General features: G+C 31.1%; 2 protein-coding genes across 2 annotated transcripts in view; one reads left to right on the forward strand and one right to left on the reverse strand.

Moving 5' to 3' along the window:
* The window catches only part of LOC145329128 (uncharacterized), a 532,399-nt gene that overhangs the window by 69,401 nt on the left and 450,247 nt on the right, over positions 1-12,751 (reverse strand). The gene's annotated exons all lie outside the window — the stretch shown is intronic.
* LOC145327928 (uncharacterized) lies at positions 7,538-11,943 on the forward strand. The gene is made up of 6 exons (XM_080171456.1): positions 7,538-7,748; positions 8,210-8,284; positions 9,210-9,280; positions 9,497-9,569; positions 11,274-11,327; positions 11,847-11,943. The coding sequence occupies exons 1-6, from the start codon at positions 7,554-7,556 to the stop codon at positions 11,892-11,894; spliced, it is 516 nt and encodes a 171-aa protein (XP_080027582.1). The 5' UTR covers positions 7,538-7,553; the 3' UTR covers positions 11,895-11,943.

Consider the following 12,751-nt stretch of genomic DNA (forward strand, 5'->3'; position numbering starts at 1 on the left):
CAATCTGAGCATCTGAAAGGTCATCATCCTCAAAATCAGGATTTTAAAATGTTTTTTTTTTATTACATTAAAAAGCATTTTTGTATACTTTTCAGGGTAATTTTTATCTTTAACATGTATTAGGCTACATCCATTAAACTGGAGGTCAGCAGCTGACCTCTAAAGTGATAGGGAATGAATTTCTTTATTTTAAATATTTCTTATTTTAAAAAATCATTATTTTCTACCTTATACTACATTTCATAATAATTAATGCATAAATCTAATTGGGAACTAAAACATTTATAGATAGATAATTACCTTTAGGTGATACTCTTGTACCAGCTGAGTTCACCTCAATGTGTGAGTAGGGGCGGGGGGGGGGGGTTGGTGGGGGTGGCAAGGAGCTAAGACATTGATAGATAGATAATTACCTTCCAGGTGATACTCTTGTACCAGGTGAGTTTCACCTCAATGTGTGAGGTGGGGCGGGCTTGGGTGAGACCAGGTCATAACTATACCCAATGACGATATCAAAATTACCCCTTATTAGATTACAATTAGTGATTGAAACGTTTGGACACACAATATAATGAAATTAAAAATAAGATTTAGTCATACCCCAAGATATTAGGATGTGTAATCAAAAGACCCTTTTTTACATCTCTTATATCCGCAGATAGAAAATTTAAAAATTACACAGTTTATTCCTGTTTAGTTGGCAGAAGTCCAGGGCCAATTTTTTTTTCAATTTCAAGTTGAATAAATTGTTAAAAAGAAATAAATAATATGCATTTACTATTATATGGACCTTGATGAATTGATACAAAAAAAAGAATAGAAGAATCTATAATTAGTAAGGTGTATGTCTGTCTGTCAACGTTTGTTTGTTATCTAAAGAACCCTGAAGCCCAGATGTAACTTAATTATCTTTTTTTCTGAATATAATTCTGCAGGGGCTAGCCATTACAAAAACGGAGCTTGATCTTTAAATGTGTAGCCGTTGCCAGAGGTACAGCCACTAACCTAATATCGATCTTTAAATCAAATTGGCTACGCGTGGCCACGGCTTTAAATTTTTAAATCACAACCACTTTTTGAATTTTCAGTAAAAGTATGAAAAAAATAATAAAAATAATATGTAAAAACTTCAAACATTTAATAATCCATGTTTTATTGGCAGCACTGGCAGTGGCGACAGTTAGGGCTACGGCTACGACTATGGCTACAGCTACAACTACGGCAACGGCTACACATTTAAAGATCCAGCTCTGGTATAGTCCCTTTTGTGGCAACGCACCTTAAAGGGCGATTCTTCGTATTTTTCACAGTAGCTTTTCTCCTATTTCTAGCCCCTGTGAGGGGGGCTCTTACCCTGCGGGGCCAATTGTCTTACCCTGTGGGACAATCACCTAACCTAACCTAAAATAACCTCTAAAAGGCCATTTTTAAAATACGACTAATCGCCCCTTAAGGGACCTTTCAATTTCAATGCTCAACGGGCACTTTGAGAAAGAGCACCTGAAAACTGGTTTTAATAAAATAAAACATGTGTATGTACACTGTAAAGTCACAGCAAATAAGGCCTGAACTAATTTATTTTTATCAAAATATTTCTGGGTAAAATAAAACTGATAATAACTAAAACTTTATTTTTGATTTTATTCTTTTTTTTGTGTTATTTAATGACTAATAAATATTATAGAATATTTGAGTACATTATAAAATGTGTTGATTGGCAATAAGTATAACTCAGTAAGCATTAACATATTTAGAAGTCAAATTAAATCAGATATTAAAACAGTTATTTATTGTATTGTATATAAACACCTTTCTGCAGATAGTAAAATGCAAAATTACAAGATTAATTTCAGTTAAGTCGGTCCCGGCCAACTAAACTAGTAATGCTTTTATGTATTTTTTTATAATTTGTGGATATTTTGCTATAATATGATACAATACATGCTTTTTCAGTTCTAATAATGTGTTTCTAAGTTAGTTAAAATATGTTAAATAAACATGTTAGTGCCTTCCTACCCCCCCCCCCCCAATTTACACTTTATTAAAGAATTTAAAATAAGGAGAGGTGAGGGGCTATATCTGTAAGCTACCCTGAACTCAATATTACCTAAACTAACTTGAACATCAAGTAATAAACAAACAAGCAAAAAATTGCTTCCAATGTATTTCAAAGGTGGGAGGAATAATTTCGTGTTCAACAATGCACTTTAAGGGAAATTGCCAATTTGTTTGTTTAAAAGTTGATAGAAAACAAGGATGGGTAATATCCCCTTAGAATTATTTTTTTCAATTTTCAAAATTTTTTATACAACATCCCCCCCCCCCCCACATGGCCCCCTTGCCTGCCTAGCCGCAGCGCTCGGGTCCCATTGCCTGCCTACCTACAGAGCTCGGCCCTCTTGCCTGCCTAGCCGCAGTGCTCAGCTCCCTAGTCAAAACCTAACCCAACATAAAATAGTTGTTCTGTTGGGGGGGGGGGGGGGGGGGGTTATATAAAAATTTTCAAAATTAAAAAAAAATATTTCTAAGAGGAACACCCAAGGATGGCAACATTCATAAAGCAAAGTTCTGAAACGGTAGGACAAAAAAAAACATTATCACTTGTAGAGTGTGAGAATTGGATAAGCAGAATATAAATGTATAAATTGAAACTAAATTGTAAGTATCATAAATGTTTATAAGGACATACTTAAATCTTTAGGACTGGGTTATAGAGACACTAAATGCATTGTACCTTGTTGTAATAGAACTCAGTATTTCAAAAAACAGATAATAGGATAATCATATCATATAAAAAAATATATGTCAAAAAGGTTAAAAATTCACATGTTTAAAATGTATATATGGACTTTCTCGTAACAATTATAAAGTTGCTACACTTTAAAATCGTACCTGACTGTTATAGGAATGAATATGCAAGGTTATAAATCGAAAGGACATTTCTAACATGTCTAAACTTACAAAAAGAGCAAACATTACATAGTTATGCTAACCGTTACATTAAAAGAGCTAACTGTTATGGACGTACAGACAGATGGACGGACCAACCCTAATTATAGAAAAGCATTGCCTTTTAAAAGTATTAGAAGATTATATTTTTGGGTGTGTATGTACATTGTAATGCAGATGAAAATTTTCCGAGACTTTCCTAACTTTCTTATGTATAATACATAGAATATACTTTCAGTAATACATGAGAAAGGAGAGAAAATATTATATTGCAGACATACATACAACATACTAGATAAACATAAGTTTATCAATATTCATCAAATCATCAATTTTCATTTTTTATTTTTGTTGTTGTCATGTGAAGGCTGCAAAAATTCAATGGTTTTAGGCTTTGCTTATATTGTTCATATTAGTAAAATAATTCTATGTACAGATAATTACCTCTCTTTTTTTAATGAATTGAATATAATTTCTATAAACAGTATTCTGACATTTATACTAGTGGCTATGCCCCTACATGCAGTGATTGGAGTAAGTGATGAAAATATTTTAGAAGTGAAGTTAATTTTTTTTCATGGACGATTTTTCTAGGCAGGGTTGATATACCCTCACCTAAAATATTTCTCAACCTTTCTATGACCTATGTAAAGGAAAACCATATTGGTCCAAAGGTTAGCAAAACCTTTTGGTAGAGCAAAACAAGAAAATACAGAAATCCTGTTATTTATAGATAAGTTTATGTTTTTGTATTATTACACATTAATAATCATTGTAAAAAAATATAAAATATCCCAACCCCATTAATTTAGTTTTTAAAATTCAAATGACTTTTATCTATTCATAAGGATGGTAACTCCCCTCCTTAATTAGGATAAAGAGAAGTATTTTTTTCATAAAACATAAAAAAGTTATGGAAGTATGGATAATTAAATAGGGTTTAAATATTAGACTATTTACTCAGGGACAAGGGAAGGCTATTCTGGCAAACAATGCTTTAGAGCTGATTTCATAGATTTCCAGTTAAAACTAGATGATGAGATTATGCAACTTTTGGCAGAATTTGATGGAAAATTCAAGCATTATTTTATTAGTTTTTGCTCACTTTACTACAAGCCATGCAAAAATGATAGTCAGAGATTAGTTCCATGTTCAGTTCTGAGATGAACGAGCTGAATAATGCTTTTTACATATTTTGTATATTTTATCTAAATCATAGACTACTCATAAATTATATGTTTAATAGTGAATAAAATTTATTGAAAATCCCAAAGAGTGGATAGCTGTAATATTTTGAAAAATATTTAAGATTGTTTAGATATTTATCTCATCTAAAAATTTTACATAAAAAAAGTTTTTACGACACCTATCAATAAAATCTGAACTACATAACTATTCTTTTCCAAATCTTAAATTTTATAATATATGTTGTGGTTTAATTTGGTATTTCTTGACAACTTCTTGCCTCTAATTGTGAAACAAGTTGGAGGGAAGTGGCGAAATGTAAATTAGAAGCTTCCCTGAAATCATGATTTATTATGTACTGCAATACTAAAAACAACTAATCTTCTAAACTAAATTTACAAACTTTTTACAGAATTTAAAATATGGGTAATTTCCCCCATAGTGCCTTGTAGAGCACAGAATCCCTCCTTTCACGACCATTAATTTAAAACAAATTGTAAACGACAAAAGGGGGGGGGGGGGTGGGAGTCCTTATTGTATAGCATTAAGGAAACCAAAAGATATAATTCAAATAAGGAGGGGGATCAGTGCTTGATAGGCAACTTTGTGGTAAGGCACCAATATATGTTTTTTTATGCTTATTTTAAATTAAGTTGATCGTCAAATAGAATTTAGTTCTTTATGTTTAAAGGTCATTTATTTTTTTAAAGCAAAGCTTTTCTATAATTAGGGTAGGTTTGTAAGTCCGTCCGTACTTCCATCCGTTACAGTTAGCTTTTTTCGTTAATCTAAAAAGGGTAGGATTGTCCTTACGATTTCAAACTTTGCATGCTAATTTCTACAGCAGTTAGGTACAAATTGGAAAGCGCAGCAACTTTATAATCATTACTAGAAAGTCCGTACGTCCATTTAAAACAAGCTATTACAACAAGGTATGGTGTTATAAGCGAAGCTTCTCTATAACTAGTCTTAAAAACGTTAGTATGTCCTTAAACAGTAACATTTATTCAATCAGTTTTGCAACAAATTTACTTACAATTTTGTATAGACATATGTTCAGTTTATTCAGTTCTGTCACTCTATAAGTGTTAATGTTTGATTTTCCTTCCAATTCAGAGCTTCGCTGTTGTTGTCATCCTTGTTTTATTAAGTAATGAGCAAAGGATTTTATTTTTGAGCTTTAAAGTAAGATGTTTTTTAGTTATTGAATCAATTTGAAACTTTAACTTTAACTTGCTCTAAAGGGTTAATTAGGAAGTGTTTGAAAATGAGCCGAAGTAAGAATTTATCAAAATATTTTGTTTTTCGTCTTTAAACAGTTACAAATTTTATGGGTAAGAAAAATATTTAAAGATTTTATTTTTAGGAAGTATTTAAAAATGTTTTTTTAATCTCCCTACTGTGTTATTTTTTTAAATCGGTCTGCTAATAACATTAATAATCAGGGTTCGGTAGCCGCGCCTCAGTCTCACTTTTAAACCTGCTTGTGAGCAGAAAAAGAAATTTTAGAAAGAAGGATTGTCTGCTAAAGAGCAGTTTTATACATCCAGCTGAATATTATAGTGATAAAATGACGATATCACTGAGGCTTACACGAGGCTTACGTGGGGCTGCCGATCCCTGTTAATAATCTACACAATTTTGATGGGGTTTAGTGAATTTAGATTACCTAATTTATACCTTTACATAATCTACTACAAGCCCTTTTTAATAATGGTTGAATCATCGATAATATTACACACTAATAAAGGTTTCGTGATTAGGTTGCATGATTTTAATAGACTTGTTGGTCAGACAGACCTTCCCTTGTCCCTGCTATTTACTAAATATATTTGCGATAACTTTTATTTAAAGGGACTGTGAACGTAAATTTTTCTCATCTTAATATCAAACCTTAACATTATCTCATTCATAATATCTCACAGATAGAGTAAAACGCGCTTTTGTTTGCTTAAAAAACGGCTTTTTCCGACGATTTTTATAAGGTAATAGGAAAGGAAGAAATTTTCCGTATTATATAAAATGTGCATTAAATTGCTTTTTTCTCCCATTATAGCTAAAATTAAACTTTTTCACATAGTTCTTGACTTTTCCTAACGGTTAAGCTGACTTTTAACATAATCCTTGCTTTAAACCAATGTTTAGTTACTTAGAAATTGATAAAATAAGCAATATTTTTTATTGAAAACCAAATACAATAACAAAGCCATAAACAGGTTTTTTTATTAGTATCCAATTAGCTTTAGATGGCCCATCTCTCGCCCACCTTTAATTACAAATTTGTAAATAATAAAGACGCAATATTTCTTTATAAACAGTCTGATAAAAGTGTAAACTAATTCTTGAAAGTGGGTTATTTATTGTCCAACACAATAAAAAAGGATATTATTATTTTAAATAACCTATGAGATTCAACCCTTTGTAGAAAGTGAGGTATTTTTTTGTCAATAATACGAATTTAAAATAGGTCTTTATTACCTAATTACTACGTTATAAAAAAACTAATTGGCAATTTTATATCATAAAATAAATCCTTAACAGTAAGTAAATTGTTTCAACTATATATGACAAGTTAAATATCCCTACAAACATTATAAGAAACAAAACCGTTCAGATTTTCCCTGTTTTTTCCTTTTTCCCTCCCAAAATAACATAAAATCAAGGCATTTTTCCTGGATATTTTTGTAAATAGGACGTTTTTAGTTGATCAGTGTAGTGAAAGGTGCTTAGAAAATGTTAAGATTTGGTAATCAGATGAGAAATTTTTACGTTCACACTCCCTTTAATAGATTCTTCCAATTTTTAACATTTACATAACAGCCTATTTTATTGCTTCAAGATCCATGTCAGATCTATATAGGAAATAAATGTCTATCAATGAGCTCAAGTTTTCCAAGGAATAATTGTTTAAAACTCATAGTGCTCCAATAATCCATCATAAACTCTCATTGGCCAGAACGATAAGACCCATTATTTTACTTCATTAAAAATAAATTCATTTTTTCATTTCATATCGCTATTTACATTATATTGAAGTATTTAATTTCTAATCTTAAAAAAACAAATTTAAATTTTTAATATAGTAAATTTGAGAAAACTCTGTTTTAAAAGAATTCGATTGTGGCGACACTTCCTTTTGTGTGTTCAAATATTAAAATTAAAACTTTAATCATATTAACCCTTTGGTGATGGTAACGTGAAAAAAATTATAATTGATCAAATCTTTTTAAAATCATTTAAATTATCAAATATTTACTTCTTTCTTTTAGATAGTAATGGCGGGGAGGAAAATTGATTTATTGAGAAATAGATAAATAGATATGTACTCATAGAAAACTAGCCAATAGTGAGATAATTATATCAAGCCAACTCTAGTATATCTAGAACATTTAATTTCAGATTTTGTAATTTGCCTAAGAATGAAAATATTTGTTCTCATTCTTGTAAATATTTACATGGTGCATGGGTATGGGGAATGTTTTCCAGAGATGATAAACAAGACCTATGTTCATGTACCACCACAGAATGGTCCACCAGTTGTTAACACCCCATCCAATGAAGAGTGCTTTCAACATTGTGTGGAAAATGTAAAGTGTTTAGCTTATACATTTAAGGTAAATTTGAGAAAATATTTTTGTTTAAACTTCAGGCTTGGACTTTATGAAATTCCTTAACCCTTAAAAGACAGACCTCTGCACTCTAATCAGTTGGGGGGGGGGGGGGGGTTGCTTGATAACTAAACTGGATCATGTGAAGGAACAAAGTTGCGGGTTTCATTATATTTTCATAGTAACTTTTCTCCTATTTCTAGCCCCTGCGGGGGCTCTAACCCTACAGGGCAACAACCCAAAATAAGCTTTCAAAAGCTACTGTGAAAATAAGACAAAACCCACAACTTTGTTTCCTTAACATGACCCACCTAACCTACTTACAAGAAGAACTAGACCCTTTTTTTATTTCAAAATTTTCCGTCCTCAGCTAAACACTAAAAAATACCTCTTCTTTATGAAAATGACTAGGTAAAAATCTATGAAAATTATAAAATGCGCTAAATTGAAAACAATATTTATTTTAGTATGATTCCTTGGAATGCAGCCTTTTCCACTTCATGCCAGATATTGGATTACCAGAGAAAGAAATTCCATGTCAGGTATAAATAGAATATTAACTTTAACACTAATTTCACTATAACAAATACACATTATATTGTATACTGATTACAAAATAAAATGTTAAATTTTATTGAATTTAGTAAATAAATAGTTTAACACATTATGGACTAAAAACATATTTTTTTTTTAAAGGTGGGAAGAGGGGTGGTAAAGTAAAGTGGTTCATTGATATATATAATACTAGCGGCTACGCCCCTAGAGGCCTATAGGGGCACTTGAGGAAGGGGGAGGCGATTTTGATAACCCAATTTCTTAATTTAGATTTTAAAATAAAAAGTAAAAAAAATTTTGTTAGGGTAGAAAATTTTTTTTTATTTTGGGGGGAAAAGTGTAAAATTTTTTTTCGTGAGGGTAGAAATTATTTTTTTTTGGGGGGTATTTTTCATTTTTTGGGGGGGTTGGGGGTGTCCCATCCCCCAAGAAAATAGTTATAAACCTTCCTGGAACCTATGAGAACCTTTGGTACAGACACACAAACAGACATACTCTTACTTTAGTATAAAAGATAAGTGGTATAAATGAAAGCTACTAAATTTCATGTTTATTTTATTTTTAAAGAATATATAATCCAATCCTATGAACTAAAGTAATCTATATGTCTTATAAGGTATTAGGAACACTTGTCTCATTGTACCACAGTTTAAAAGTAGTTTAGTTTTAGTCCAGGGTGGGTTTTAGGCTATTTCGAAGGACTCTACCAAGAAAAAGTACTTCAACCTTCATGTCACAAAGATTAGGCTAGGCTAGGTGTGAATTCTTTGACTTATTTCAATTTCTACATATCTATATTATCTAATTTTATTAGAGCCATTGCTTGAAGAGATACTTATCGTTGGCTATGTGTGAATTCTTTAGTGATATAGTCAATATTACATATTTATTTATACTATCCAATTGTTTTAGAGCCATTGCTTGACCAGATACCTATCGTTACCACGTTGGTGCAAGGATATATCCAATGATACACCATTCTAGTAAGTCATTTATTTTATTGGCACTGTTACTCTTTATCACTATCAACCAGACAATCAAACCCTTTGTTGGCATATCCTTTGTGCAATTCATTATTGAAATTGAGGCTAAAATTTTGGTGCAGATTTTTTTTAATCATGGCTCATATTTGAAGAAGGGGTTGGGATGAAATTTCCTTCTGTTTGCATATTTTCATAATGTTTTTTTTTTTATTTTAGTCGCAGTCATCTAACAAGAATAGATGACTGCATTAGTTTTGGTGTCCTGTGTAAAAATCAACTAAAAATGCAGGTATAACTAAATCATTATTCTTTATTGACTATGTATTTTTTAAGTAATTTAATTTGGGGTGATTTATCTTGGGTGATTGAAGGTACTTTTTCCAAAAGAGAAATGAAAACCTTCCTAATATTAATAAGAGACACTTTTATCCTTATACTAAAGTAACAGGATGTCTGTTTGTTTGTGTGTTTGTATGTTTGTACTAAGAATCTTGCTAACCCCTGAACTGATAGGGTTCTCCTTAACAGGGAAGCTTCTGGGAAGTTTTATAACTATTTTTGGGGAGGGTACCACCACCCTTCGAAGAGAAATTGCCCCTAGAAAAAATTATCCCAAAAAATTTTTTTTTATTTAAAATAAAAAAAAAATTACCCCCCCCCAAAAATTTATTGTTTTTTATTTCTTTTAAATCTAAAATATTAAATTGGGTTTTCAATTCAACTCTGCTCTCCTCAAGTGCACCTAGAGGCCTCTAGTGGCGTAGCCGCTAGTATGAAAATTTTTTAAACACAAAGCTTGATAATATTTCAATTCCTTTCTTGATAATTTGTAAAACTTTATCAGCTTAAATTATACAATTTTACACAATAATAATAAAGTAAAAGGATATTTGTCCGTCTGTCTGTTTGTTTGAACCAAAGGATCTTGTTGTAGGTTTATAACTATTTTGGGGGAGGGTGCCACCAACCTCCCAAGAGAAATCGCCCCTAGAAAAAATCAACCCCCTCAAAAAATTTTCATTATTTAACTAAAATTTAAAATAGGGGAAACCCCCCCCCCCACACAAAATATTTTTAAAAATCTGAAAGTGCCCCTAGAGGCCTCTGGGTGTATAGCTGCTAATTTATATATTTAAGTTGTAGTTTTGATAATGATATCTATTTAGATGGAATTTAACAAATCAAAAGAGTTTATTGATTAGATAGAATAGAATATAATTTATTAACTAATGCAATACATTTGATTATTAAATATACATAATCATATTAAAAATCTAATAAAAAATAGATAAATAATTAGGTGGGTTGACTAAATAACTATATACAGATACAGAAATTGGTACAGATTTTACTTCTTACAGGAAAAGCATTTTCTTTCTTTGCAATGAAAAGAATTATATGTTGAAAAATAGTCTTTTTTAATCATGGACAATGATTTCTTTACAGAGCCTGAAAGCTTTATTTCATTTCTCAGGTTATTCCAGAGTTTTGGAAATGATACAACTGGAAAATATTTAAGATGTTTTGTTTTAGGTATACTTATCAGTAACTTTTTTGATCTCTGAGAAGAAAGTAGAGTCGAATTTGATAACCCAATTTCTTATTATAGATTTTAAAAGAAAAAGTAAAAAATTTTGGGGGGGCAAAAAATTTTTTTTTGGGGGGGTGCCCCCTCCCCCCTATTTTTTTATTTAAGGAGAACCCGATCGGTTCAGCGGTTAGTGAGATCCTTTGGTACAAACAAACACACACACACAAACACACAGACATCCTGTACTTTAGTATAAGGATACAAAACACACCAGGGACTTCAAAGCCTTATATTTTGAGAGACTTAAAATAAGGGGTTTTAAAGGTTTAGGGGGAAATTTATTTATAAACAGAAAAATATGAGGGGGTAGAACAAGGTTTCAAAGTTTGATGGGGTTAAAAACATCCCGTTATCCCCTCCCCATAGTCTAGGCAACTCATATATAATTATTATTTTATTAAGCTTGAGTTGAACATGAACAAAGAGCTTGTGAAGAATTTGGAAAGGAAACACCAGGTAAAAAACTAATATGCTAAAAGTAACAATAAGCAGAAAAGTCCTTTAATTTTTTTACAGCCCTGAGCTGGATCTTTAAATGTGTAGCAATTGCCGTAGCCGTAGTTGTAGCCATAGTCCTGGCCGTAGTCATAGTCGTAGTCGTAGCAATTGCCATGGCCATCGCCATCACCATCATCACTGCCAGAGCTGCCAATAAAACATGGAGTTTAAAAGATTTTGATTTAAAATATTTTAATTAAAAATTAAATTAGTTTATAATTATAATGTCATAATTATTAATTAAAATAATTCTTAAAATTTTGAAAAATATTTCAAATTGAAAATATTTAAAAATTTGATTTAAAGAACGCTATTAGGTTAGTGGCTGTACCTCTGGCTTTTGAAACTTAAAAAATTGATAGATTATAAAAAATATATTTTGCAAATATTTTATTACTAATTTAAAACCTCCCTCCTTCTTTCTATCAAAATGTTAAAAAAAAAATTTTAATCATAATTTAACATTAATATTATTAGGATCTTGAGATGACTGTCACAGAAATGCAAGTTAAACTAAGTGAGTAAATATTATGTATATACAATACAGAATAGTAATAACATACATGTGGATTTTAAAGGTTTCAAAATAAAAACCGCTGATGACCAGACATTCAATAGCTATTTGTAAATAAGTGTCAAAATTTATTGAATCAGAACTATGGCTTCATTGTGCCCCCATGAAAGGCAAACAAAAACCTCTAAAAATTAGACAAATCTCAATAAACATTAAAAAATGGTGTTTTTTTCATTTCTATGACTAGGAACGAAACTACTCCCTAAGGCTTTTCCTGGGAGCACCATAAAGCCATAGTTCTGGTCCAATAAATTTTTACCTTCATTTACAAATAACTATACAATTGTATGTCTGGTCCTTGGTAAAAGGTTGGTAAATGAGGGGTAAGGAAGCAAAATATGGCTTTGACTGAATTATAGTAAAAAATTTATTTTCTTACTGGGGATATGCACAAAAATATTTAACCCTCTAGCACTAATAGGAACTGAGATAATAAGTGGTAAGGACTTGAATGTCGTCTTAGCATATTATTTTATTAACAGTCCGTTTTTTTCTTTCTCTTTTTCTGTCTGTGAAAGATAAAAAACCCAAACTGCGAGACTTTTTAAGTATGGGTATGACACATAACTGAGAGTTGGATTTTTTTGAATATCTCCATCCTGGCGGGCACAGGATGCCAGCAAGCCTGGCAGGGTCATCCAGGTAAAGAGCAAAAATATTTTGTAAACTTAAACAAAGCATTTTATCTTACCAAAAAAATAAAATATTTTCTAGTAGTACCTCCTGATATTAACCCATTAGTGCGGAGCGCCACTTTTATGGGCCGATCGAGCTGAAAATTTCAGGGAAGCTTTTTAATGGTCAAAAC

This window comes from Acartia tonsa, chromosome 9, assembly GCF_053477335.1.
Source record: "Acartia tonsa isolate MP-2025a chromosome 9, ASM5347733v1, whole genome shotgun sequence".
In the NCBI taxonomy this organism is placed as follows: Eukaryota; Metazoa; Arthropoda; class Copepoda; order Calanoida; family Acartiidae; genus Acartia; species Acartia tonsa.